The 26,418-nt window shown below is 35.6% G+C and overlaps 15 protein-coding genes and 1 non-coding gene across 16 annotated transcripts, besides 1 other annotated feature; 10 read left to right on the top strand and 6 right to left on the bottom strand.

Annotated features, from left to right (window-relative positions):
• Positions 1 to 711: 711 nt before the first annotated feature.
• On the top strand, positions 712 to 1,959 carry SPS4 (Sps4p; the record flags this gene model as incomplete). Its single annotated transcript, XM_003674503.1, has 1 exon — positions 712 to 1,959. The coding sequence occupies one exon, from the start codon at positions 712 to 714 to the stop codon at positions 1,957 to 1,959; it is 1,248 nt and encodes a 415-aa protein (XP_003674551.1).
• Positions 1,960 to 2,972: 1,013 nt separating this feature from the next.
• RPL20B (60S ribosomal protein eL20) lies at positions 2,973 to 3,413 on the top strand (the record flags this gene model as incomplete). Its single annotated transcript, XM_003674502.1, has 1 exon — positions 2,973 to 3,413. The coding sequence occupies one exon, from the start codon at positions 2,973 to 2,975 to the stop codon at positions 3,411 to 3,413; it is 441 nt and encodes a 146-aa protein (XP_003674550.1).
• Positions 3,414 to 3,756: 343 nt separating this feature from the next.
• DGK1 (diacylglycerol kinase) lies at positions 3,757 to 4,647 on the top strand (the record flags this gene model as incomplete). Its single annotated transcript, XM_003674501.1, has 1 exon — positions 3,757 to 4,647. The coding sequence occupies one exon, from the start codon at positions 3,757 to 3,759 to the stop codon at positions 4,645 to 4,647; it is 891 nt and encodes a 296-aa protein (XP_003674549.1).
• A 534-nt stretch (positions 4,648 to 5,181) lies between these two features.
• Positions 5,182 to 6,729, top strand: NOP58 (RNA-processing protein NOP58; the record flags this gene model as incomplete). The annotated part of the gene is made up of 1 exon (XM_003674500.1): positions 5,182 to 6,729. One exon carries the CDS (start codon positions 5,182 to 5,184, stop codon positions 6,727 to 6,729), a length of 1,548 nt encoding a protein of 515 aa, XP_003674548.1.
• A 396-nt stretch (positions 6,730 to 7,125) lies between these two features.
• SNU66 (U4/U6-U5 snRNP complex subunit SNU66) lies at positions 7,126 to 8,832 on the top strand (the record flags this gene model as incomplete). Its single annotated transcript, XM_003674499.1, has 1 exon — positions 7,126 to 8,832. The coding sequence occupies one exon, from the start codon at positions 7,126 to 7,128 to the stop codon at positions 8,830 to 8,832; it is 1,707 nt and encodes a 568-aa protein (XP_003674547.1).
• Positions 8,833 to 9,094: 262 nt separating this feature from the next.
• Positions 9,095 to 10,438, top strand: SLY41 (Sly41p; the record flags this gene model as incomplete). Its single annotated transcript, XM_003674498.1, has 1 exon — positions 9,095 to 10,438. The coding sequence occupies one exon, from the start codon at positions 9,095 to 9,097 to the stop codon at positions 10,436 to 10,438; it is 1,344 nt and encodes a 447-aa protein (XP_003674546.1).
• Positions 10,439 to 10,909: 471 nt separating this feature from the next.
• MCH5 (riboflavin transporter) lies at positions 10,910 to 12,583 on the top strand (the record flags this gene model as incomplete). Its single annotated transcript, XM_003674497.1, has 1 exon — positions 10,910 to 12,583. The coding sequence occupies one exon, from the start codon at positions 10,910 to 10,912 to the stop codon at positions 12,581 to 12,583; it is 1,674 nt and encodes a 557-aa protein (XP_003674545.1).
• Positions 12,584 to 12,670: 87 nt separating this feature from the next.
• RRG7 (Rrg7p) lies at positions 12,671 to 13,405 on the bottom strand (the record flags this gene model as incomplete). The annotated part of the gene is made up of 1 exon (XM_003674496.1): positions 12,671 to 13,405. The coding sequence occupies one exon, from the start codon at positions 13,403 to 13,405 to the stop codon at positions 12,671 to 12,673; it is 735 nt and encodes a 244-aa protein (XP_003674544.1).
• Positions 13,406 to 13,576: 171 nt separating this feature from the next.
• On the top strand, positions 13,577 to 13,792 carry BIL1 (Bil1p; the record flags this gene model as incomplete). Its single annotated transcript, XM_003674495.1, has 1 exon — positions 13,577 to 13,792. The coding sequence occupies one exon, from the start codon at positions 13,577 to 13,579 to the stop codon at positions 13,790 to 13,792; it is 216 nt and encodes a 71-aa protein (XP_003674543.1).
• Positions 13,793 to 14,058: 266 nt separating this feature from the next.
• Positions 14,059 to 17,241, bottom strand: ISW2 (DNA translocase; the record flags this gene model as incomplete). The annotated part of the gene is made up of 1 exon (XM_003674494.1): positions 14,059 to 17,241. One exon carries the CDS (start codon positions 17,239 to 17,241, stop codon positions 14,059 to 14,061), a length of 3,183 nt encoding a protein of 1,060 aa, XP_003674542.1.
• Positions 17,242 to 17,517: 276 nt separating this feature from the next.
• On the bottom strand, positions 17,518 to 18,717 carry CPA1 (carbamoyl-phosphate synthase (glutamine-hydrolyzing) CPA1; the record flags this gene model as incomplete). Its single annotated transcript, XM_003674493.1, has 1 exon — positions 17,518 to 18,717. The coding sequence occupies one exon, from the start codon at positions 18,715 to 18,717 to the stop codon at positions 17,518 to 17,520; it is 1,200 nt and encodes a 399-aa protein (XP_003674541.1).
• A 120-nt stretch (positions 18,718 to 18,837) lies between these two features.
• Positions 18,838 to 18,915: a sequence feature (Short protein (NCAS_0B00790, CCC68163.1) was converted to a misc_feature.).
• Positions 18,916 to 19,404: 489 nt separating this feature from the next.
• Positions 19,405 to 19,476, top strand: NCAS0Btrna14R. The gene has a single exon. It is a non-coding gene; the product is annotated as a tRNA-Arg (tRNA).
• A 110-nt stretch (positions 19,477 to 19,586) lies between these two features.
• Positions 19,587 to 21,005, bottom strand: RAX1 (Rax1p; the record flags this gene model as incomplete). The annotated part of the gene is made up of 1 exon (XM_003674491.1): positions 19,587 to 21,005. The coding sequence occupies one exon, from the start codon at positions 21,003 to 21,005 to the stop codon at positions 19,587 to 19,589; it is 1,419 nt and encodes a 472-aa protein (XP_003674539.1).
• A 284-nt stretch (positions 21,006 to 21,289) lies between these two features.
• BUD7 (exomer complex subunit) lies at positions 21,290 to 23,479 on the bottom strand (the record flags this gene model as incomplete). Its single annotated transcript, XM_003674490.1, has 1 exon — positions 21,290 to 23,479. The coding sequence occupies one exon, from the start codon at positions 23,477 to 23,479 to the stop codon at positions 21,290 to 21,292; it is 2,190 nt and encodes a 729-aa protein (XP_003674538.1).
• Positions 23,480 to 23,768: 289 nt separating this feature from the next.
• MUM3 (Mum3p) lies at positions 23,769 to 25,193 on the bottom strand (the record flags this gene model as incomplete). Its single annotated transcript, XM_003674489.1, has 1 exon — positions 23,769 to 25,193. The coding sequence occupies one exon, from the start codon at positions 25,191 to 25,193 to the stop codon at positions 23,769 to 23,771; it is 1,425 nt and encodes a 474-aa protein (XP_003674537.1).
• A 98-nt stretch (positions 25,194 to 25,291) lies between these two features.
• Positions 25,292 to 25,960, top strand: TIM18 (Tim18p; the record flags this gene model as incomplete). Its single annotated transcript, XM_003674488.1, has 1 exon — positions 25,292 to 25,960. One exon carries the CDS (start codon positions 25,292 to 25,294, stop codon positions 25,958 to 25,960), a length of 669 nt encoding a protein of 222 aa, XP_003674536.1.
• Positions 25,961 to 26,418: the final 458 nt, after the last annotated feature.

Genomic DNA, 26,418 nt, shown 5'->3' with positions numbered 1-26,418 from the left:
ATTACACATTTCTGCCAACAAAGAACAACCGCGGATGAGGAACCGATCACTTACGAGTCTGGAGATGGAAACGGGAAGGTGTTCAGTTGATATATGGCCTGATTGTAGTGGCTACGATGGTTTCTTCTGAAGGGAGGCGTTGCCAGATCCGCTTCTTGTCCAACAACGACGGTTTGTTGACATCGTACAGTGCGTGCGTAACACTGACAACGACTGTACGATTCAGGACTAAGAGGCAGCCCAGTGTCTCCATTCATCGTTTGATTACGTATTGAAGTGAATGAAGTTGCAAAAACAGGAACCAGATGCTCATACGTACGTAAGGTTTTAGTCAAGGCGTTTTCCCGAATCCAGCAGTCTTTGAAGTTTCTTAACTAAATACCTTTGTAGTCTTGTTTATTTAAATTCTTATATGCAGTAAACACTTTGATCTTATTTAATCAGAAGAAATAAAGCCCAAAGTTCGGTAATAGCAATTGTTATGGGGATTACCTGCTCTAAACGTGAACGTTACATACGATTTTGTTTACGTAATAATCTTTGTCACAAAGACCAGTAAGTGTCAGTGACACACTCACTTGTAAAATTATAAAAGGAGGAATGGAAGGACAAATAAAATCTTGTTCCATTAACAACATACATTATAATTTCTTCTAACACAAAAGAAGTATCCTACACTTTAGTTGTTCTCAAGATATTAGCTAGAATATTATGTCTGGCTTCTTTAACAAGAAACATATGGCAAACTCAGCAACTAAACAGCCAATAATTCTGTCCTCCTCTGGAAACGAAAGAAGTACAAACACAATGGAAGAAAGTAATAGTGACTCTATTTATCAAAAAAATTTGCAAGAAGGAAATTCTAATTCCAAACAGAAAGTAAATCAACCTTCGGATTCTAATGATCCCACAAACGAAAATATTCCAGTGGATTGTAATGATTCTGTTAACAATGAAGAAAGGTGGATTCAAGACCCTTCCATCTTTAAGACAGTTAATCATTTGAGAAGTTACATTTTGGTGAGAGAAACAAAACAATCCTTAGAAAAATGTTCAATAACTAGAATTATTGTGGCCAATTCAGAATCGGCGACCAAGAAGATTGTTTTTTCTAAAACTGTTCAATATATGTCCCCAGTGACCACTTTCCTAGACAACATCTCTGATTCAACTTTAACTTTAACAGATAGAATGATCCCATCTTTAAAAACGTTGTCCTATGAGAAAATTGGCGACACATTATTGCTTCCAGTAAAGAAGACAAAGGAGAGAGTCAAGAAATTTAAGAGTAAAAACAAGACTTTAGATGATAATCCTATCAATTCTGAAGGTCAGGTAAAAACCAAAAAGGAAGTCAAAGATTCAAAACCGGGTATTAGAAATAAATTAGATCCATTACTTTTGCCTATCAACAATAGAATTGAGAATGTTTCTATTAAATATTTCTCAACTGGAAATGAAATGCCTGTTGTTACCTTTAAATCTGAAATCAATAGGTCTTTGAAATTGAGTTCCAGTGTTTTTTCTAAAATGTTAATGTCAGCTGCCCTATTGCCATGCAAAAGCATAATTCACATGAATGATGTATTCAACAAAGAATTAGATCAAATGAAAGATTTATGTCTCAAGCATTCCATTGTGGCTAAATGGAACACCATTAAGACATTAAAAGAGGAAATGATTCAGACGATATGGAAGAAAAAGAAAGAGGAAGAGACAAGACCTGAAGAATCAAAGAATTCTGTTAATGATGTGACCTTACCAAAATTTGATGACAAAGTGAAAGTTAACAGTTTGATTTTTAATGGAAATGAGTCTTATTCACAAGTAGTGAGTAAGTACAAAGCAAATCCAAAGAAAACTCAAAACTTTTCCAATTTGAATCCTCAAAGTAATAATGCTACTGATAATGGGAACTCTAAAGATCCAATCGCAACATTGGAAGGAAGAAGCAATTAAGGCTTGCAGATTAACCGGCCATGATACAACAGAACTATCTCTTCTATACATTATTTGCTCTGCAGGAGGATATTATTCAAGCGAGCTTTTGCGTTTCTTTACCAGAATTTATATACGTAAATAATATTCATTTAAATAACTATAATATATGCCCTACCTATTTTATTCTCACCATTTGAACTAAATCTCTATAATATTTTCAAGACTGTGCATCCGTACATTCACAAAACCAAAACTCTGAGAAATTTTAGACGAGATTTCTTCCAAAAACATTTTTTCTAGAAAAATCTCAGTTCGCGTCTGGAAAGAAACTAAGCGTTTCTCCTTCTAGCCTTCAGCCTAAATCTTCCTCCGCTTCCTTCCACAGAGGGCTTCCCCGTTAGGTTCATACCTCCTGTAAACGTAACAATACTATAGAAAATCGTAGCTTATTAAATTTAATAGTGAACTTATTTTAAAACTTAAGCGATTGTGAAAACAAGGAAGTACAGTATAGAAAAAGTGAGTATCCAATTATATCAAGAGGAGGATCTTCTGCAAAAGTGTATGGAGCGTTTAGTACGTCAACAATGTGTGATAATTTGAGATTAATCCTGTTCAGAGAAAATGAGATGTGGTAGCACTAGAATAACTCAATAGAGGAAATAATCAACTAAACATGAATTTACTAGGGTGTTTGATTTCAGAGTTAAGATGAGAGACAAATCAATTAATCTTAATAAGCTCGTTTGATAACACTTGAGAATATACACCCATTTAAGGTCGAAACTTCGATAAAGGTTGACGACGGAAACCATTGTTAATAAGAAAATAGCAAATTGAAACAATTGTTGATTACCATATGCAACTAGCAAAGGAGGCCTCGAATAAATACGTGAATACGGAATACTAACATTAATTTAAATGAATCTTATTTCATTTCCAATTTTACTTTAGTGGCTAACTATAAGGAATACCAAGTTATTGGTCGTCGTTTACCAACTGAATCCGTTCCAGAACCAAAGTTGTTCAGAATGAGAATCTTTGCCAAGAATGAAGTTGTTGCCAAGTCTCGTTACTGGTACTTCTTGCAAAAGTTGCACAAGGTTAAGAAGGCTTCTGGTGAAGTTGTCTCCATTAACCAAATCCACGAAGCTCACCCAACCAAGGTTAAGAACTTCGGTGTCTGGGTTAGATACGATTCCAGATCCGGTACCCACAACATGTACAAGGAAATCAGAGATGTCACCAGAGTTGCTGCTGTCGAAACCTTATACCAAGATATGGCTGCTAGACACAGAACCAGATTCAGATCTATTCACATCTTGAAGGTTGCTGAAATTGAAAAGACTGCTGATGTCAAGAGACAATACGTCAAGCAATTCTTGACCAAGGATTTGAAGTTCCCATTACCACACAGAGTCCAAAAGTCTACCAAGACCTTCTCTTACAAGAGACCATCTACCTTCTACTAATTTGGTAAAATATTTTAAATGTATTATTACTATGTCTAGTATTGTTTATTTGTATAAATTCATTTTGTAGATTTTAAGGAGACCTGCGTGAACGATTAATAATTCTTTAAAAATGTGAATTCCCTCAACATATAATGAAGTTGGGCGTAATTTTATAATATCAACTAATTTATGTCGTCAGTTTTTTCTTGTTGCAAAAGCTGGGTAATAATATCGACAGATATTTTTTTGAAACTGCCAATTTCCATATGAAAGTTACGTAGCGCATCAACTTTTGTACATAAATCGACGTGGACCCATTCCCAAAGTGTTAAGTAGATCCAAAATATTCAACAGAAGAGAAATGGTAGAAGTTGTAATGATTGACCAATCTAACCTAATGCCATCAGTCGATAATACTGTAATCCAGGTTTCGGAGAACACGGAGGAGATCAGAAACAGATCCTATAAAAAAATACATGTAAATAAAGACAAAGAATCGTCGGTAGAGAAGGCTAATGACGACGACGTTCATCTTCCCGTAACAGAGATACATTTGAAATCACACGAATGGTTTGGTGACTTTGTAACGAAGCATGAAATCCCGAGAAAAGTCTTCCACTCATCAATCGGATTCATAACGCTTTATCTTTACACCCAAGGTATAGATTATAAGAAAGTTGCACTTCCGTTAATTATTGCCTTTACTATAATATTTATATTGGACGTTATAAGACTGCATTGGCCATACTTTAATAAGCTATACTGTGCGACAGTAGGGGCCTTGATGAGGAAAAAGGAAATACATACTTATAATGGGGTGTTGTGGTATATTTTAGGTCTAATATTTTCCTTCAGCTTCTTTTCAAAAGATGTAGCATTAATTTCGCTATTTCTTTTAAGTTGGTCAGATACAGCTGCTTCCACGTTTGGCAGGAAATATGGATATTTAACACCCAAACTGGCAAGAAACAAATCATTAGCTGGCTCGATTGCAGCATTTATTGTTGGATTCTTAACATGTTTAACATTCTACGGATTTTTTGTCCCTCACTTTTCCTACGTCAATAAACCAGGTGAAATCTTATGGAGTTCTGATTCGAGTAGGCTAAGTTTGCACACATTATGTTGGTTAGGAGGATTGGTTGGGGCTTTAAGTGAAGGTATTGATATATTTAACTGGGATGATAATTTTACTATTCCTGTTCTATCGTCCATCTTTTTGACATCAGTGATTCATATATTCAAGAAATGATACCCGAACTATTTTTTAACGGAAAGGGTAAATATATGATCTACACTTCCAAAATTGCATTCCGAAAAAATAGACGCAACATAACCATTAATATTATTTATAAACATCACTTCTGCTTGACAGTGCTAACTTTAAAAGAGACCATATTTACATATATACATACACATTTTACTACGAAACCCTTTCTTTTATGCCCAATCTTTTCATTTTTGAATGGGAATGCTCTCATTTAATCTAGCTAACATATCCTTGACATCTTACCATGACTTCTAAGTAGATTTGCTGTTAGAGCTACGTTTTTATTATTATTATTATTTCCAATTGAATTTTACGGCACGTCGCTCTGAACACTTCCGACGAAGATGAAAAAAAAATTGCAGAGAAATTTTTCATTCCCTGTGCTCATCGAAAATTTTCCAACTAAGAAAATTCATAATATAATGAAATAACTTCTAAGCGAAGTCTGACATTAAATTTGAACAACAATCTATATTTCAAGGGTTCTCAAGCAGCTAAACTAATATAAGAACAAAAATGTCCTACGTTTTGACTGAAACCTCAGCTGGTTATGCTCTTTTGAAGGCATCCGATAAGAAGATTTATAAGTCTTCTTCCTTGATTCAAGATTTAGATACCTCCGACAAAGTTTTGAAAGAGTTCAAGATTGCAGCATTCTCCAAATTTAACTCAGCTGCCAATGCATTGGAAGAAGCTAACTCGATTATTGAAGGTAAGGTTTCTCCACAATTAGAAAAGTTATTAGAGGAAATTAAGAAGGATAAGAAGTCTACTTTGATTGTCAGTGAAACCAAGTTGGCCAACGCTATCAACAAGTTAGGTTTAAACTTCAACGTTGTCTCTGATGCAGTGACGCTTGACATTTACAGAGCTGTTAAGGAATACCTACCAGAATTACTACCAGGGTTGAATGATTCTGACTTGAGTAAGATGTCTCTAGGTTTAGCCCATTCCATCGGTCGTCATAAATTAAAGTTCTCCGCTGATAAGGTTGATGTTATGATTATTCAAGCTATTGCTTTGTTAGATGATCTAGATAAGGAATTAAACACATACGCCATGAGATGTAAAGAATGGTACGGATGGCATTTCCCAGAACTGGCTAAGATTGTTACCGACTCTGTCGCTTACGCCAGAATTATCTTAACTATGGGTATTAGATCTAAAGCCGCTGATACTGATATGAGTGAAATCTTACCTGAAGAAATTGAAGAACGTGTTAAGACCGCCGCTGAAGTTTCCATGGGTACAGAAATTACACAATTAGATTTGGAAAACATCAAGTGTTTAGCTGACCAAATTGTTGAATTTGCAGCTTACAGAGAACAATTATCAAACTACTTATCAGCAAGAATGAAGGCAATTGCTCCAAATTTGACTCAATTAGTAGGTGAATTGGTTGGTGCTAGATTAATTGCTCATTCTGGTTCTTTGATCTCCTTGGCTAAATCACCAGCTTCCACTATTCAAATTTTAGGTGCTGAAAAGGCTTTATTCAGAGCTTTGAAGACTAAACATGATACACCAAAGTACGGTCTATTGTACCATGCTTCCTTGGTGGGACAAGCTACCGGTAAGAACAAGGGTAAGATTGCTAGAGTCTTGGCTGCCAAGGCTGCTGTTTCTATACGTTATGATGCTCTTGCTGAGGACAGAGATGATGCCGGAGACATTGGTTTAGAATCCAGAGCTAAGGTGGAAAACAGATTGTCCCAATTGGAAGGTAGAGATTTGAGAACTACTCCAAAGGTTGTCCGTGAAGCCAAGAAGGTTGAGATTAGTGAATCTAGAGCCTACAATGCAGATGCTGACACAGCTACTGTTGAAGCTAAATCTTCTGACTCCGATTCTGATGATGAAGAGGAAGAGGAAGAAAAGGAAGAAAAGAAGTCCAAGAAAGAAAAGAAGGATAAGAAGAGAAAGAGAGAAGAAAATGATGATGAAGAAAAGGACTCCAAGAAATCCAAGAAGGAGAAGAAGGAGAAGAAAGAAAAGAAGGAAAAGAAGGAAAAGAAAGAAAAGAAGGACAAAAAGTCTAAAAAGGAAAAGAAGGATAAGAAATAGAGCCGATCATTCTCGCCTATCATCCATATATAAATTTCCATCCTTAAACCTCCGCTTTATTTTAGATTTATTCCACAAAAACTCTGTAAATTAGAAATTCACATCTTCGTTAAAGGCATCTTAGCAAATATTTTATTTAGAAAAGTTTCTATAATGTTTTAAACCATAACAAATATAATCAAATGAAAGTCAGTAGTACATAGTACTTGTTAGATTCGAAAAACTGCTCTGTTAAGTAGATTTATACAAATTTTTTTGATTTCAAAATTTCAAGCCAGAAGGTTACTTAGCGATGCTGTTTAGAAAATTTGAAATTCTGAAAGTAACTCAAGTTATGGGAAGTTCAGATCACAGTTTAAAGATAGAGATTGTGAAACTTGTATTTATCTTCTTCTAATGGTTGAAGAAGCTTTGACTTTAGAAGAAACAAATGAAATAAGAGCAAGACTTGGTCTAAAGCAAATCAGCAAAGGGGAAGCTGATTCAACAAAGAAGGTTCCCAAGGAAGCATTATCGATAGAAGATACAAACAAAGTAAGGGTGTCATTAGGACTAAAGCCTATTCCAAATGAGACTGTAGAGACAGTTGATCTTCCAAAAAAACCTTATTTTGATGAGCCCCAATTTATAGAGGGAGAGAAGGTCAGACTCTTAAGAGATAAACTTTCGAAGATTACCAGAAGAAATCAGGAACGCTTAGGCTCAAGAACTTTATTAGATGGAAGCAATGATACGAGTGATAGATGGTTGGATAATTTAGGGCAGAGTAAGGACAAGAAGAAAACTAAATCGAAAATAAAACTATCTTACTCAGATGATGCAACTAATGATGAAGTTGACGACCTCCCGACACTAAAATTAGCTCATACGATCGATCATCTAGGTGTAGGAAAAGGAACGATCTTGACATTAAGGGAGAGCGATATTTTGAGTGATGATGCTAATGAAGGCGAAGGCAATGATGTATTGGAAGATACTTCGATTCAACAGGCCAAGGAGGACAAGAGGAATATTGAACTTCGACAAATGAATAAGGAAAGAAGAAGAAGAAAAATGAATTTGGCGGTTGGGAGTAAATTTATTGAAAAGGATGAGGCTAATGAGAAGGAAGATGGAATTTCCACATTGGTTGTTGGTGCTGAAAACAGTGTTCTAGAAAAAGATGTTTCTTCTAAAGAAGAGGAACATGCTGGGAAGATCAAAGTTTTATTTGACAATGAAAGTGAGAGTGACTCTGATACTGGTGATTTTAAGGCAATAAAAATAAAAAAGAGAAAGAAAAAAATGGATGGTCCTCTCATGAAGAGAAACAAAATAAAAATTTCACCTCAAATTCAAAAAGTGACCCTAATTGATGAAGATCTGCATAGGGCCGAAGAAGAACAAGAGGATGAAAATTACAGCATACCGAAACTAAAAAATAGGACTAAAAAGAATGATCATAGATCTCATGCAGAGAATAGAACTGCGGATGATATCGCAGAAGAAATACGAAGAGAAAAGCTAGAAAATGAGCGTAGATCTAAGGAAATCTCGAAGTTAAGAAGTCAACCGTCATCAAGAATTGTAATTGATGAGTCTACTATGTTTTTGGAATCTATGCAAGTAGATAATTCTGGAGAAGAGGCCACGGTAACTACAAATGAACATGATTCTACCCCTGCAAATACAGATCCATCTATTAAAAACCCTATCATAGAAGCAAAAACAGATTCAAAGCCTTCACAGCTTGTTGAAACTAGCATAGATAATTCGCAGGGACCTGACTTTTCGGCTGGTCTTGCGTCTACCTACCAGTTTCTCCAAGGCCATTCGATCTTTAAAAAGACATTTGAATCTGAGTCAAAGGCGCCTACAATGGAGAGGAGCACTTTGGAGACTCAAGACGGAGATTTGGAAAATTATAACCCAGATGTTCAACTAATTTATAAGGACAAAGATGGTCATGAATTGACAACAAAGGAAGCGTACAAGAAACTATCCCAAAAATTCCACGGAACCAAAAGTAATAAAAGGAAACTTGCTAAAAATCGTGCAAAGATTATGGCAAGAAATCAGAAGGAGAAAATTGAGATTCCCAAAAACCTGTTTAGTAAGGATTAGAATGATATGTTCATGTTTGTATATTTCATATAGAGGAAGTAACTTTACGCCCAACGCGTTAAACTTTTAACCGCTGAGATGTTCTATGTTGCGAGAAAAATCCCACGCGAGCGAAAAATAAACAATGGGAATGAAAAAAAAATATTCGATGAAATTCAAATTATAGATCACGACTGTTGCCAGATAGAGATCAGGCAAGGGACTTTCACAAGATATATCTAGGCCCAATAATAGCTCCTGTGAGATAAAAAAGGAACTGAAAATGTCCGTATCTACAACATATAACACAACGACGAAGCGCCGGAACTCGGTTCATAAGAACTTATATGATCAATCATTATTTCAAATTCCTGCCACTCAGAAGAGACCAGATTATGAAATTAGGCATTATGGCCTGGATTCTAGAAATAGTGCTTTGCAAAAGATTCAAGAAAACTGTATCGCAGCGAAAGAGGTATTACTTGGTTATATGTCTAAGGATATCCAAGATCATCTGCCTGATGTTGATTTCAAGATGAGTTTATTGTGCCTTATGTGGTACGTGGTATCATCTATCTCGAGTAATATGTCCAAATCAATTCTACGAAAGTTCATGCATCCTGTTGCATTAACTGAATTACAATTTCTGATAAGTGCCATATTATGTCTATTCTTTGCTAGTATTGTGAATTTTTATCAAAAGCCGATGTTGAAGAAGAATTCTATAGGTCAGATGTTCTCTAATTTCCCCGATGGTATTCTTCCGACTTATTTAAATGGTGACTTTCAGACATCCATCATTGATACATTTTTAAAGCCTACTCAATTCATCCTAGCGACGGTGTTTCCGCTTGGGTTATTTCAGTTCATTGGTCATATCACGTCCCATAAGGCAGCCACTTTGATCCCTATTTCATTGGTTCACTCGGTGAAGGCGTTATCTCCCATTGTCACCGTGGGTTATTATGCTCTAATTCAAAAGAAAAAGTACAACATATATACCTATTCCACATTATCATTTTTAATTTTTGGTGTTATGATAACTTGTTGGAGCACTCATCGAAATTCAAGAAAGAGCAATAATGAACGCAATGGGTTATCCATGTTGTTTGGATTATTATCAGCGTTTATCTCTATGTTAATATTTGTCACTCAAAATATTTTTGCTAAGGAAATGTTCGCAGTAAAACATATTGACCATAATAGTATCCTGACCCCGACAACAGCTTCCAGGGAGAAAAGATTAGATAAGATAACCATATTATTTTATTGTTCGTGTGTGGGATTTCTGTTTACCTTATTCCCATTCCTCACTGGGGAGCTAATTAAGGACAAGAGTGGATTTCAAGATCTATCATTACATATCCTTGGATTGGTGGTTATCCATGGCATAATGCATTTTTTTCAAGCCATGATAGCTTTCCAATTGCTTGGTATGTTGACATCGGTTAATTACTCCATTGCTAATATCATGAAGCGTATTGTTGTTATTTCAGTTGCCCTGTGTTGGGAATCGCATGTCAATGCCGGTCAAATAATTGGGTTACTTTTCACCCTTGTTGGATTATACGGGTATGACAAGTTTGCGATGACAAAGCCCAAAAAGAACAAGACGATGATGGTCTAGTGGTCGAATCCCGTAAATAACCGACTGTCCTCCGACCGGTAACGGAGTTTCTCGAAGCGCTCACATAAGCAATTGTCTGACATAAACGCCAAGGGGTGTCCGTTATTCCCTCGAGCTAAAGGGGTGCTCTGGACTGGTCAGGGGAGCCTTTCACACCTTGCTCATCTCCTTGTTGTCTCTAACCATCCCTCTCTCACATATTATGTCCAAGTTGATCGTGTCCAGAATCTTAACATGGGCCTGTTCTGTTCTAGCTAGCAATCCTCGAGGTGCGGGAAACGAATGCCGTCCTTTTCTTTTCGGGCCTTGTGCGCCGTTTTCTTAGACGCGCGTTTATGACAGATTTTTTTTCTTGCATTTTCTTTCTTTTTCTGCAGTATGGGTCATAACGATCTATTCCGAAGAGCTGAAAAATTATTAGGATAAGAATAGCAAACAACTCAAGGATCAAACTCGACATATTTAAGAGCAATGCTATCGCATCTCATCTCAAAAACTATACTTCCCTTCCCAGAGAAAAGAAACAAAAAGATTAATAAAAATATAATCATTATGTCTCCTGCAGATCACACTAACAACGCGCAGAGCCAGACACCTCAAAATGACTTGACTCACAATCCTTCCAACACACATCTTTTGGCATATTTCACCAATGACAACAATATATCTGCAACTTCTACACCTGAATTGAACGACTTAATATCGGAAGATACTATTCTTGATGGAAAACTGCGGGAGAAACTACAAACTGATCTAGTCAAAGAGGTTACTCATGAACGAGGGAAGGAAGATGGATGCATCTCTGAATCTGATACTGAAAACGAAGACAATGGTTTCGCTGATGGCGATGGTGAGTACTATCCAGAAGGAGGGTTAAGAGCTTGGATTGTCGTATTTGCATGCTTCTGTGGGTTGATCGCATGTTTTGGTACTTTGAATGCCACAGGTGTCGTCGAAAATCATATTCAGAACAATCAATTGGCTGATCAAAGCTCCTCCACCATTGGGTGGATTTTCTCATTGATGCTGTTTATTTGTTTCGGATCATGTATTTTAAGTGGGACATACTTTGATAGAAATGGATTTAAGGCACCCATGATATTTGGATCCATTTTGCATTGTGGTGGGATGTTTGCATTGGCTAATTGTACAAAACTTTGGCATTTCATTCTTGCATTCTCCATTGTTGCAGGTTTCGGTAATGGTATCATTTTAAGTCCTTTGGTCAGTGCACCAGCACATTATTTCTGTAAGAGAAGAGGTACTGCCACTGCAATTGCCACCGCTGGTGGGTCCATTGGTGGTGCTTTGATCCCATTGCTACTACGTAAATTCTTTGCCATGACTAGAGAAAATGATCCAAACTATGGTTATGTTTGGGGTGTCAGAACTTGGGCATTCATCAATTTGGCACTTCTAATCATCGCTATCGTTCTGGGGAAAGAAAGAATAAAGAAGACTGATGACATTGAAAATGATAGATCAAAATATGGTGAAGAATCCCGTTTCAAGAAAACAATTAGAGTTTATATCTTACAGAGTTTTGATGCAAAGGCCTTTTCTGATATGAGATTCTTATTCTGTGTCATTGGGACCGTGTTTGGTGAATTAAGTTGCTGTGCAGCTATTACATATTACAGTTCCTATTGTGGTGTTTATGGAATCTCATCCTCTGATAGTTATATGTTGATCATGGTTATTAACTTGACCGGGATCTTAGGTAGATGGATTCCTGGGTATTTGAGTGATATTTTTGGAAGATTTAACGTGGCAATTGCAACACTATTCATTTTAGCCATTGTCATGCTTGTGGGCTGGTTACCCTTTGGAAAAGATTTGACAAGTATGTATGTGGTGAGTGCATTATACGGATTCTTCTCAGGAAGCACGTTTTCTTTATTACCAGTTTGTTGTGGCCAAATATCCAAAACGGAAGAATTTGGAAGAAGATATGCAACAATGTATATGGTTGTCTCATTGGCTTTATTGGCAGGTATCCCAATTACTGGTGCTATTATTGCTGATAAGAGTACAAAGGATTATTCCCATTACGTTATCTTCTCTGGGGTTATGGCCTTGGCAAGTTGCGTTTCTTATATCATTTCCAGATATTTTGCTGTTGGGATGAAATGGCGCAGATTTTAAACATTATATTACTGGACAAAATCCAGTTTTCTTCTAAGATTTTATAGATTCATTTTTTGTAATTAATATTATTAATATTTATTTATTTTACTCATTAATCCAGTTCTTTATCCCAAATCCTTGCAGAAGTTGTTCAGCATATTCATTTTCATAATAATTGATGAGTTTCCCGGAATTCTCAATATCATATATGTTATCCCCAATAGGTCTTAGCATCTCAATCCTCGTGTAGATCAACGGCATCTTGATATTATTAATCAAAGTAAGACCATCTTTTGTTAAGAGGTGAGGAGAACACATCATTGCAATTGTCGTATTCTTATGCTTGGAATCAACCATTGACGAGAAAGTTCCAATCAATTCTCTTAGTTCCTTCGGTGACACTTTCGTAGTAGATAATGCCTTACATTGTATAAGAACTTTTAAAGCTGGCAGGATTGTGTCAGTAGCATGCTCATTATATTTATGAATTAAGGGCTTTAAGAGGGATCCATTAACTCTAGTGCGTTTCGGTATATTTTCCAGATTCGAAGTTGCGTTTCCATTTGAAATCTTTTCTTCATATAGTTGGAAGATGGGCCACATACCTTTAATGTCTCTACCCCCATCATGTGCACCACCCACTTTTGACAAGTTTATCATTCCTAATTTTTCATCTAATTCTCGTAGAACGGTAAATTCATATAGATTACCTTGAAAAACTGTAGATTTAGAAATTAGTCTGTTTTGATCGATAAAATTCCTTAACGTATCATTATGAATGCATCTTATATATACTCTAGATGATCGTTGTAAAGTCCTCAGAGATCTGATTTCAAACATTTCTTGTAAGGACTCGTCTTTAATTAACAGTCGAGAAGTTTTTGGACTGATTGATTTTTCCTAACCGGAAATTTCAAATTATCTAGTCTGAAATTGCATCAGAGAATGAACCACACAAAATATACTACAAGTCACCGCATTCGCTATCAGCTTGTGTGAATACAATCAATAATGAGTACTGATAAGTTGGATACTACTGATGATACTAATACGGCAGAAGTGAAAAAGGAGATAGATGCGTCTGAAAATGTCGTTACGGTTTTTGATTTAGCTTCGGAAATTGAAGATTCCTTGAAGGATATCCAGGAAAAGATTAAGGATCAGGACGCCAGATTTAAGCAATCTGTCTCTAATATTGAAGAAGTTGTTGAGAAATTGAAAGGATGATTGAAAACCCTTGGATAGGTTTCTCCCAGGTTGGAAAGGAAAGGCGCTTGCCTCTGTTGTGTTATGATTAAAAGGACATCAATGCCAACTGAGGAAATAACACTACACTCCTTTCGAAGAATATTCTGAAAGTGTCGTTATATAATAATATGGAATTGACTTCTAAATATCCAGAGTCTAGTTAATATATTGGTTATATCCGCAACAAAATGTTTAAATTAAATTCTATAAATAATCCATGAAATATATCTACAAGCAATAGTTCTTTACTGAAGAACAACTCTCGGTAGCTTATCGACATGCTCATCCTCGTCGGCATTAGAGACCATGATGGCGTCGTTCAGCGATATGCTATCCTCTTTGGTTTGGTTTCTATTTCTCTTTTTCTTCCAAGCATCTGGTGATTCTGATTCTCTCGATACTAAAGTTAGAAGAGTATTAACTCTTTTTGACAATTCATGTACTGTTCTAGTCCTAATGAACCAGTCAAAGGTGAATAGATCGCTCATCATAATTTCTTGTTTTAATTTTTCGTACAATTTCTCAGAAGTTAGTCCATGCTTGTTGACCATCAATAACATGAATTTGTCTTCTAAAGTATTATATGTTCTTCTTGCATTGTTTGGCGGATATTGGATTACCATCTCATGGAGTGGGTATTGACATTGTTCTATTTTCTTCTTCAATAGTTCTTCTTGGTGTCTTAATTTCTCATGCTTCTTTTCCCCATTAGTGATGGTATTTATATATTTCTCATAGCCATGTATCTCTTCATATCTTTCCCAGAAAACTTTTGCATATTTTTTTACTTCTTCTGGGGTCTTATTTTCAATTGACTTCTCAATCATATCCATTTTATCTCTGCCATATTTTGCGCAGGCATTAATGAAAGCGACGAAGTCACGTCTTGTCCAATTACTAAACGCTTCTGATATTAATTTTTGCTTCTCCTGTTCATCTTCTTCTGTAAATTCAGGAGCATTGTCTATAACCTCTTGGTCCTCTTTGATTTTCTTATCTATTTCTTCCTTTGACAGTTTCTGTTTCTTGTTTTCGTTATCTTGAGTCTCTTCATTTTCATCCACTTCATATTCATCATCATCACTTTCATCTTCTGCATGACCCGTAACATCATATGAGGTCACTTTATAATTAACTTTCCTTTTAAATGCTAATTGTTCCTTTGCCTGCAATGATTCCAATTCTTTGGGGAAAAATTGGAAATCCTGGCCTTGTATAAGTTTAGGTGCACGAGGGATTTTAGGTTGGGGGGTTGACTTTGATGTCTTTGAACCTCCGCCGATAATTTCCTTATAGTAATCATCAACAGAATAGGTTTGTTGCTCTCGTCTTCTTTCTCTTCTGGAGGGATTAATCCAATTAACCACTTTATCGGTATCTTTCTTTTGAAAATTCTTACCGTTCCATTCATAAGCAGATTGGTTGTCTACGTCATTAAATTTTTGCAAATCATCTAGACCTAAGGCCTGATATTTGGCATTTAATTCTTTTGTTTTCAATTGACCTTTTTTCAAAATTTCGTCAATATCAGCATCCTTTGTAATCTGTTGTTCCTTATTCTCAAACATATTTTTGGCCCCATATTGAATCATCTCTAACAAATCATCTTTATTGCTTCCCAAACTTGCTGTTTTCTTACCAGTACCTTGTTGAATAACCAACTGATCTAATCTCAATTTCTGAGCTGCACGTTCAATAACTTTTTCTTCAATAGCATTTTCTGTCACAAATCTATACACGGTAACTTGTTTCTTTTGACCAATTCTATGAGCTCTATCCATTGCCTGCAGATCAGCCTGTGGGTTCCAATCAGAGTCGTATAAGATAACAGTATCTGCAGTAACCAAATTAATACCTAACCCACCGGCACGTGTAGTTAACAAAAACACAAACTTGTCAGAATTGGGTTTGTTGTATTCGTCAATGGCTTCAATACGATCCTCATGGGCAGTGGACCCATCAATTCTACAATATTCGTAACCTCTAAAAAAACAATAGTCTTCCAATATATCTAATAGTCTTGACATTTGACTGAAGATTAACACACGGGATCCCTTTTCCTTTAATCTCTTCAATAGTTTATCCAATACAATCATTTTACCGGCATTGAAGACTAAATGTTCATCTGTTGTGTATGGGGGACCAGGTTCGGCACCTTCAAATAAGTATGGATGGTTACAACATTTTCTTAACTGCATAACAATGTTTAACAATCGTGTCTTACCCTCTCTCTTACCAACAGCACCATTTACTGCATCAATATCCTTCTCTAAAAGGGATTTGTACCATTTGACTTGCATTTCAGTCATTCCGACATAAACATTGGTTTCAATCTTGGGTAGTAATGATTTTTCAACATCAGCTTTGATTCTTCTGAGTAAGAATGGATTTAAAACTGTATGTAGTTGTTGAACAACAATTTCTTGATCTTGCTCAGAGTTATTTTGTTCGAACCATTCATCAAAGATTCCAGAATCACCAAATACATCTGGTAATAAGAAATTTAATAATGCCCACAGTTCATGTAAGTTATTTTGTAAAGGAGTACCTGTAATTAACAAACGGTTCTTTGAGTAGAATAATCTAATAATTTGAGACAGTTGACTTTGTTCATTCTTAATACGGTGTGCTTCATCGATGACAATATATTGCCAGGCAAATTTCTTCAAAACATTTTTTTCCTTGATGACCATTTCATACGATGTAATAAGGACATCAAATTTTGCCTCTAATACAATATCATATAAGATTTTATGTCTTTCCTCTTTGTCACCATGCAAAACGATTGCATTTACCTCTGGTGTCCATTTATTAAATTCTCTTCTCCAATTATCTAACGTAGATTTAGGAACGACAATTAAGAATGGACCATCAATTTTCTTGACATATCTTAAGTAACCTAAAAAGGAAATTGTTTGTAACGTCTTCCCCAGTCCCATTTCATCAGCCAAAATACCTGATAGTTTATTTTCATGTAACGATATTAACCAATTTAAACCTTGCACTTGATAATCTCTTAACTTCCCACCTTTAATAAAGGCAGGGGACTCACTAACAAAATCTTCATCTTCAATGGTACCTTCGCCTTCCGCTTCCTCATCAGCCATCAGTTCAGCATCTTCCTCCTTTTCAGATTTCCTATGATGACGTGATACGTATTTATCTTTCTTTGATGGGTTACTATTGTTGTTTGTTAGATCAATTTCTCTTAATAACTTTTGTATATTGCTATCATGTTTGGCCTTTATGCTAATAAAGTGTCTAAACAAGTCCGTCAAGGATAATAAATATTTGAAACGTTTATACGTATCCTTCTTATCCTTTTGTTTAGCGATCTTGGGATCTGTAGTTAAGATGAACTGAGATTTCCTTTCTTCCCAATAAGATGGGCTCTTTTCCATGGGAACGGTGTCTAAAGCTTCCACCATAGTTGGATTTCTTGGGTATCAGGTGATTGGCTGTTTCTGTTTTGCTGTTGATCTTTAATTGTGTCTTCATGTGGAATAGGATGAAGTTTATTTAAATTTTCCATCAATGTTAATGTCGCTTTTAAATTCCGTACACCATATGAAACTTACGCGAAAAACCAAAACAAATAATTTTTCATATAGTTCATTAGATTTAGTGATCATTTATTATTATTGGTTGTTTTATATTTAAAATATTAATGAAAAGAATAGATAAATAGGTAAGGTATATAGAAATTAAAATAAGACTCTTTCCTTTGACAATTTATCGACGGTCAAATCCAATTGGTGAACAGCGGCCAACTTTCTCTTTGATTGTTGCATGAACTTGTAATGAGCCACGTTGTCAAAGAACTTATCGAATAAGATGGCAGTATCCAATGGACCCCCCTTAGCTTCTGGATGGAATTGAGTAGAGAAAATAGGTCTTGTTAAATGGATCATACCTTCATTAGAGTTATCATTTAGATTAACAAAGTATGGTTTCCATTGATCCTTAGGTAGGGTTTCTGGGTCCACAGCATAACCATGATTTTGAGATGTAATATGACATTGACCAGTAGTTAGGTCCATAGCAGGAATGTTATGAGCTCTGTTACCATACTTCAATTTCAAAGTCTTAGCACCAGATGCTAGAGCCAATAATTGATGACCCAAACAGATACCAAAGATTGGAATATCGATAAATTTAGGGTTTTCTAATAATTCTTTCAAATTGGCAATGGTAATGTCACACATCTCTGGATTACCTGGACCATTTGATAAGAAGATACCATCGAAATCATTAACGACATCTTGAATTCTGAAATCGAATGGGAAAACAGTGACGTTCGCACCTCTGGTAGCCAAACATCTAATAATGTTTTCCTTGACACCACAATCAATTAGGGCAATGTTAACAGATGGGTTCTTACCGGAGATATGGAATGGTTTATTTGTAGAGACTTGTTCGACCAAATGAGTATTCATAGGATCGACATATTCGACTGGTTCATCATTGCCGATAGTGATTCTACCTAGAGAGGACCCTTGCTCTCTCAAGTATTGAACAATTTCACGAGTATCAACGCCAGTGATAGCAGCGACACCTTCTCTCTTACACCAGGATGCTAGTGATTCCACAGCAGCCCAATGAGAGTATTCGTATGCGTATTCAGCAACGACGATACCGACAACGTTAACGTGAGGGGATTCAACGTATTTCAATAGATTGAATTCATCACGTTCTTCAGTAGATGGGACACCATAATTACCAATTAAAGGTTGAGTAAAGACTAAGATCTGACCACGATATGATGGGTCGGTCATAGATTCTGGATAACCAACTAGGGATGTAGTAAAGACAGCTTCACCAGCGATGGATTTGTCAGCACCGAAGGATTTACCTTCGAAGGATGGACCGTTCTTGATAGTAAAAGTAGCTTTTTCACAGGACATTTTTGAATTTTTGTTTATTAATTTAATTTGTTTGTTTATTGTTTGTTTGTTTGTTTTTTTCTAGTTATTTTTTTTTTCTTGGAATTAAAAAAAAATGTTTAGTTTACTTTGAAGTGGTCTTTAATATGAGCTGGTTTTCCAGATGTGGTCAGATATGTAGTCTTGGCAGGTGTATTCTGATTCGGATAATTTAAACATACAAGTGTTTTAAAATAAAAGGAATCGGAAATAAAATTAGTACTCTTCAGGGAGAATCAATGAGCTTGAGTCTTAATCTTATTATAAAAAAACTAATGTTAGTTTGTTTGGTGATGTATAAAGAGAAGATAATAGAAAAAGAAAAGTGGAGCGAGATAAAGAAAGACTAATTAAACAGTAATGGGTAGAAGTCAATCGAAATTACTGGAAAAACAGTATAATAAGGTAAAGTAATTTATATCACTGAAAATTTTCAGTTGCAAAAAATTGAGCTCACGCGCTCAATGACTCAAAAAAAGAAAAGTCCAGAGCGAGTCTCGAGAAAACGGCATTTTCCGCGGCATTTGCAGTGTGGTGTTTGGGTCTTCTCGAGATAACGCGCCTCGTGCGCCGCGATGACACAAGCTGACGTAGAATTAAGGTTTGGCGGCACGTGATGGAAAAGTTGCTTAAAGCAAGGAGGATATACAGTTTCAAACAAGAAAATAAGCTTGCGTGGCGTAATGGCAACGCGTCTGACTTCTAATCAGAAGATTCTGGGTTCGACCCCCAGCGTGAGTGCTGATTTTCTTCTCTTTTTACTTTTTTGCTTGGACCCTTGGGTTTCGCGCCAGCCATGTCTAATTTCAAAGACAACAAACAAATGACTGAAACCGTTTATTTATTTTTTGTTATACTCTATGTCCCGGTACACAACTAAATACTACCGTGAAAACTCCCGTAGATATAAGAACCAAGAGACAGCACCATAATCCCCTTTGGAAAAGAAACTTCCTGATGAATGGATGCTTCACTTCAATAAGTCTATTCCTACCACCCAGTATCCCAAAAATAAAGGGTATCTTGTCCTTACTTTCCTTTACATCAACAGGGACATTCCCATCGTAACCATCTTCTGTAACTTTCCTATCTTTGTATAATAATCTTTGTGTAATTCCAAACCACGAGTACAGTATATCCACTTGATAAAGTCCACAAACGACAAAATATGAACCGATGCAAAATGGAACAATGGTCACCACTCTAATGCCTCTATCGTATTTTAAAAATATTAGCGTATAACCAATCCAAAATCCAACACCTAACCACAGTAACCCAAACATTATTCTACTTAACGTGGTGTATGTGGAAAATGGTGATTTAGATATGTGCCTCATAGATTCTAAGTCTTTCTCCGTTAATGATGCCTGAGACTTATTACGATTACCTCCGGTGGAATGTGCATGAAACCTCCAATCTGATATCTCATCGTGAATATTATGTAACGCAACTGTACTAAGGAATTTTGGGAAACAATCAATTTCCAAAAATTGATATGAGACACTCTTTAACTCGTCAAATACTTCGGGATCATGTCTGGAATTACGCTGTATTAAATTCACAGCCTTGAGTCTTACTTCATCAGGTATATTGGTTAGATAACGTTCACTTTGTTCTGGTGATAATAAATACAATGAGCATATCTTCAATGCACTGTTCAATAATTGCTTCGTTGTAACTTTGGGTTTCTCCTCTAATTGAGATTGTCTCTTAAGAATATCATCTAGGATAGATGATAAATTATTATTGTTGCTATTACTGTTATTGTTACTGCTTCTGTTTCGGTTGGAATCGTCAACATTCTGAGAATGTCGGTTCCAATCATCGATCAATTGAGCCAGTTTAGGGGAATGATTGACTTGCCCCTGTAGCAATTGAGACACACCCGCAGGGTTCGTTAGATCAAAATGTCCTTCCTCCAGTAACGCATTCAATAGTACTGATGTTCTCACCGATGCCGAATCATCCGCATCAGCTTCAACTTGCTGCGCATGTTCATTATTTAATAAGGAAGAATTTCCCTGTCTTTCATTATTGACCACCAACGATTCCCTTATACCATCCACATAATCCTTACATAGCCGTAGGTGTGTCATTAAGTCCATCCAGAAGTCTAGGTAGTTGATAGCATACGGAAATTGTGAAAGGAATGTGTAAAATGACCATAAATCCACCGGTGCTCGCGTCTTTTGCACTAAAACTTCGTACAAAGTGGGTAGTCTTTCTGTCTGTATTTTTTCAAAATCAGGTTCCATTTTATTTGGTACCATTGAGATCTTTCTGATTTGTATTACTCTGTTTGAAGTAGTGCTGGTCTTAAAGAAAGGTTAGAATGTTTTTGTTTACAATCGCCAACCGTTTTTTTTTCGCTCCGAGATGACACGCCAAAATAAAATCACACTACGTATTGTTTGTTGCAACATGAATAAAAAAATATTCTTTAGATATTCTGTATATACCCCCAAAAAACAAATATTTATATTTAGAAAAAAGTATTATATATTACAGGTGGGTATCTCATATCCATAGTCTCTCCCTTTTGTCCGTGTCTTCTTCATGAATCATAATATTTATTAGTGTATCTTTCAAAAAAGTCTAGCATATTGTCCTTTACAAGTTGAAACACTGATTCTGAAAACATAACTGATATTTCATTAGATAATTTCGTCAACCCCATATCAAATACCACAGCACTTAATGAATCAAGCAACGCCAATGAGAACTCAATATACCAACGATGATTCCAACAACAAATCTTAACACAGAGATCAATTATTGTATGGTCTAGTTCAGCAATACGCGAGACAATTTGGGAAGAAGTCATATCACATTTTGGTAAATTTGATATTGACCTAATATGTTGACGTTCCTTGATACAGTATTCTAATAATTTCCTGGCGGATTGCGGTGAAAATCTTTGTTGCAGACCATTTTGGAATGCCTTTGCTGCTTCTGGATAGTGGCCCAAACGACGAGCACATAGTCCAAATAATTCCCACTCAATAGTTAATTTATTATATTTACTATTCTGAGAATCAAAATAAAGTTGCTCTGATTGCCATAAAGTGTACGTCTTTAAATCTTCGTATAATAACATGAAAAGATTATCTAACCATCTTTCACAAAGTCTCTTGGTACGTAATGGACCACTGCTCTGTCTACTACTTAAACCATCATTACTAGATTGTTTGTCAATATTGGCTTCTACTGAACCTTGATATTCATCTTCCATGACAAACATTTTAGTTCTTATTTTCAATAAAGCTTCCCATCCTGTCAATTGTACTAGTTCAGTTAATAATTTATATGCTATTTGGAAGGTCGATTTTAAATTGGAGGCAGAAAGATTGACCAAACTAGGTTCTGCTGATTTGTGTTCATTCTGTACATCTTGAGAATTTAATGATGTTACCTCATCAAGCACAGCGTCCACAGGTAACGGCAAATGTAAACAATCATCTGATGGAAATGGAACCACCCTTTTAAGTATATATTTCTCCTTCAAAGGCGACATCGGACATGCATTTAAACTTAGTAGGGCATTCTCAATGTCTTTCAATCTAATATATGCTTTTGTTAAAAGATACCAAGGTCTGAATTCGTTAGGTGAGCAATTCACCGCCTTTTGAGCCACCTGTTGAGCTAGCTTGTAATCCATCTTAGTATCCAATAAAAAGTCGACTTGTACACATAATAGTTCAGATGTGTAATTAAGTACTTGTTGTCTAGAATGGTTAGTTTCGGTTTCATCATTTAAAGTGTTATGGATCAATTTGATAGCATCCACTTCAAAATCATTTTCAAATAATACTCGAGCTAAAATCACTGTTGCTTCAGGATAATGTTCTACCAATGCTTCTAGCATTTCACGACACTTGTCAATACTATTCGTTAGCTTGACAATAGTACATAATGTCTCCACCAAGTAATTATTAGTATTAGTTACATTTGACACATAGCATGGCGCACCCAATAAGGAGCCTCTTTCATACACTAATGGGAATAAACGAATAAATGTGTCAGTGGTGTTACCAATTTGGCCTGATGTCAAGGGGTTGATAATTAATGTCTCCACCAAGTTTTGTATTTCACCATCTTCAGAACTATCCTTCATTAGCATGATAGAACGAACAACACCACTAATAAACGTTTCCGCCCAAATTAGGTCCATATCATCAGTGTTCTCGCTTTGTAATTGTTCACCATTGAAATCCAATACAAACGTTTGCACTGTTCCAGGTATATGTACCATGACGTTGACGTCACATTTTCTAAATGTATTCCAGGTAGATAAGGATATTCTTGCAACATGAAAGTGTTTCTTTTTACTAAACCAAATTTGAGGATGATCTGCGAATAAATCAGCAATTTTCTTTAGGAAAATGGTAATGGCGGTTGGGTCCGAAGTGTCCACTCCCAAAGAATAAAAATAAGTACCAATTTCGCCCTTCAATTTATCATGAGAGTGTAATTCAGTCACTAAGGTTGATGGATCATTAGCTACCGTTTGAATGGAAGCTACTGAGGATTCTGTAGCAGCGCCAGGGGATGCAGTTGATGCAGTATGAGTAGGTCCATTTAGTTGAGCAGAACCAGGATTACTCGAGGAGGGCAGGTATTTTATTAGGGTAATCATGTCTGGTGGACCAAGATCCAAAAACTGTGATAATTTGGATTTACGCTCCTCGAGAGCATAGCCAACGACTTCTTCCTTTACTTCAGGAATTGAACTCTGGGAAAGCATGTCAATTGATAAAGGTTAATGCTAATATTTTATTTCTTCTCCAATAATGGAAGGTAAGTTTAGAAGACGTATATGGCTTTCAATTGAGCAAAGATTGTTGTCGCTTCTATTGGTAATTGTCATACCAACAATATAAATAAAGGTTTGTTCAGTCTATTTATTTTCTATTGAAGAAATTTGAAGGCTGAAATTTCGAAGCGGTAGGATATCGCGTGTTACGTACATTTACAAGAGAGAATATTACTGTACTATATTGTAATAAACGGTATACATTTTTGCTTGTTTATATTTACTTCATTTTGATATTGGTCTCAAATTTATTGATAAGTTTATCTTTTTTTCCCCACCGGTTTTCCAACCATTTTTCTAGCTTTTTCTCTGTCATGGGCAATAAAGGAGCTATTTTGATTTTGGATATGTTGATCATGATGATTATGGGCTCATTGTTTTCTTCATTGACACTTTTAATGGATGTTCTAAGAAAATCCAAAAAGGAAGGGACAATTTGTTCTAATTGGTAACCCTCGTGGAGATTTAAATTACCATTGACGTGATCGTGACCAATATTTGTATAGTTAGGTTTATAATACACTATCGTCAAGTCGTAAATGTTTGGATTTAATTTGAAGGATGTTTTTTTCTTTTTATTTTGGGATTGTGATTGCCTTTGGTTACCACCTAAGAACATTGAAACTTGGGCAGCATCTTTTTCTCTGATGCTCTCGTATGAAACATTGACTATCTTCTCAAACCTTTCATTTAAAAACTGTTTAGCTTCATTTATGACCATATGGTGCTTCATCTTTTTAATATTCATTTTATTGGCAAAACAATTAATTGTGCTGATAAAATTCTTGAACCGTGGATATAATACATTATAAAATTTTGTGACAAAAATATAATCTTGATTGAGTTTCCTTTGAACCATTCCTAACTCTGTAGTGAGTATATTTACTTCTGGAAACAACACAAAGGTTTGGTTTCCATTTTTTTCGATAGCTTCCTCCAATTCTTCTTCCCTACAGTATGTGTTTTCATCTTTGAGTGCAATGTTCTTCATTAAAGATAGTCTTGGGAAGTTGTAAATTTTTCCCCAAGAGACAAAATTTATTTGAGGAATCATCCTCTTATTATTATTCCAAAAACTGTTTAGAACTTCTCTTTTCCTAGTATATTTTATAAGTAAGGTGTCTTGTAGTAAGTAATTTATTAAAAGATAATCATTTACCGATCTGTGGTTGGATATTACTAATGTTGTTTGTTGGTCATCTTCATCATGTAGATCGATTCTTTCAGAATCTTCTGTGAAGAATACTTGGATATTTGAATTACTTTTAAATAGTATTTCTATGACGTGTAATTGTGAATATATCTCAATGGAACTTATAATTTTTTCTAACAAAAGCACAACTTTAACATTAATGAAAGAATCTATGTAATTCAAACACCTAAGTGCAGACTTCCCAATTATTGGGACCTGACTCCAAAAATTCTTTTTGTAAATTTGAATCCTTCGAATAATTGAACACTCGGATACAAAAAGTATTAGACTCCTAACCGTTGAAAAGAGTGAGTGAAGGAAAAAACAGAGACATAAAGTTAAGATCTTGAACGTTAATGTTGTTAGCTCTCTCAATGTTTCTCCTTGTGTTAATTGAAATCTTCCAACAACATGTACCTGAAAAAACCTAATTATTCCCCTTAAGGATATCATTTCTTTTCTTTGGTCTGTCTGTGTTATACTTTACCTACTTCTTCAAATCGTTTGATCCAGAATGAATATTTTATTTTGTGTCGTAAACACACGACGCGATGACTTCCTCATCAAAAGTTCAGCGTTTGAAAGTAACGGTTAAAATTCAGTGGTTCAGTTGGCTGACATATTTCATCAAAAGACCAAGCAGCGACAACATGTTGTTCAGATCAATGGCAACAGCAGGTTTAGGGACTAAGTTGTCTCTTTGTCAGAGGACCCTTTTTTTATCGGGGCTAACTACTATAAAAAACGCAGCATCACTCATACCCAAACGTTATAATGTAACCAATGCCACTGAGCTTAAGGAGACACCTAAGGGATCCCAAATGCTTGAGAAATATAAATTGCCTAAACAATCACAGTTTGAAGGTTCCTACCAGGAGGAATATGAGAAGATCACTAAGTATGCGTTGCTTCCACTAACAGTCATTCCATTTTATGCATCATTCACAGGTGAAGTGCTTCACCCCCTAATAGATGGAACATTAGCCAGTTTATTTTTGTTGTATACACAGTACGGGTTTACTAGTCTTATTATTGACCATCTGCCGAAAGAGAAATATGGGAGGTGGCACAAAGCTGCTGTGTACTTTCTTTATTCGTGTTCAGCATTGAGTTTGTATGGGGTCTATGAACTGGAAACGAAAAATAATGGTTTAGTTGATTTGATAAAAAAACTATGGAATGATGATGACTCACATTTGTACATATTTGGAAGAGACTAATTTGATCTAATTATTGTAAATATTTTTTTCGTTACTTATAAGAATAAAACACATTGGTAGTAGATTTTAATCAATTTTATCAATAACTATCTATTTAACCATGTCACCGAAAGATGGAAGGTCATACTTCAGCTTTTCAGTTTGAGTTCATGAACAGACAAAAAAAAATCTTTTCATAGTCAACTTGATCTTGGAACATATTTACATTCGCTTAAGAAAAAGCTTCAAGTTAACTATTATCCTATTTTTTTATTACCACAGATGTGTTGAATTAAATAATTAAAAGATACTGACACTCATCATCTTTGTATCATTAGTTAAAAAGAGATTTCAGATTTTATATTCGGAAACAGAAAAAATTGCTGTAAATGGAGGGAAACCTATATCAATTGTTGCTTTTAGTGGTGCATAATTGGTTTTGGGTTCCCATGTGAGAATGGACATTATAAATCATATCT

This window comes from Naumovozyma castellii, chromosome 2 (genome assembly GCF_000237345.1).
Source record: "Naumovozyma castellii chromosome 2, complete genome".
In the NCBI taxonomy this organism is placed as follows: Eukaryota; Fungi; Ascomycota; class Saccharomycetes; order Saccharomycetales; family Saccharomycetaceae; genus Naumovozyma; species Naumovozyma castellii.
The sequence above is the reverse complement of the archived record's forward strand: the minus strand, read 5'-3'. Positions and strand labels throughout refer to the sequence as shown.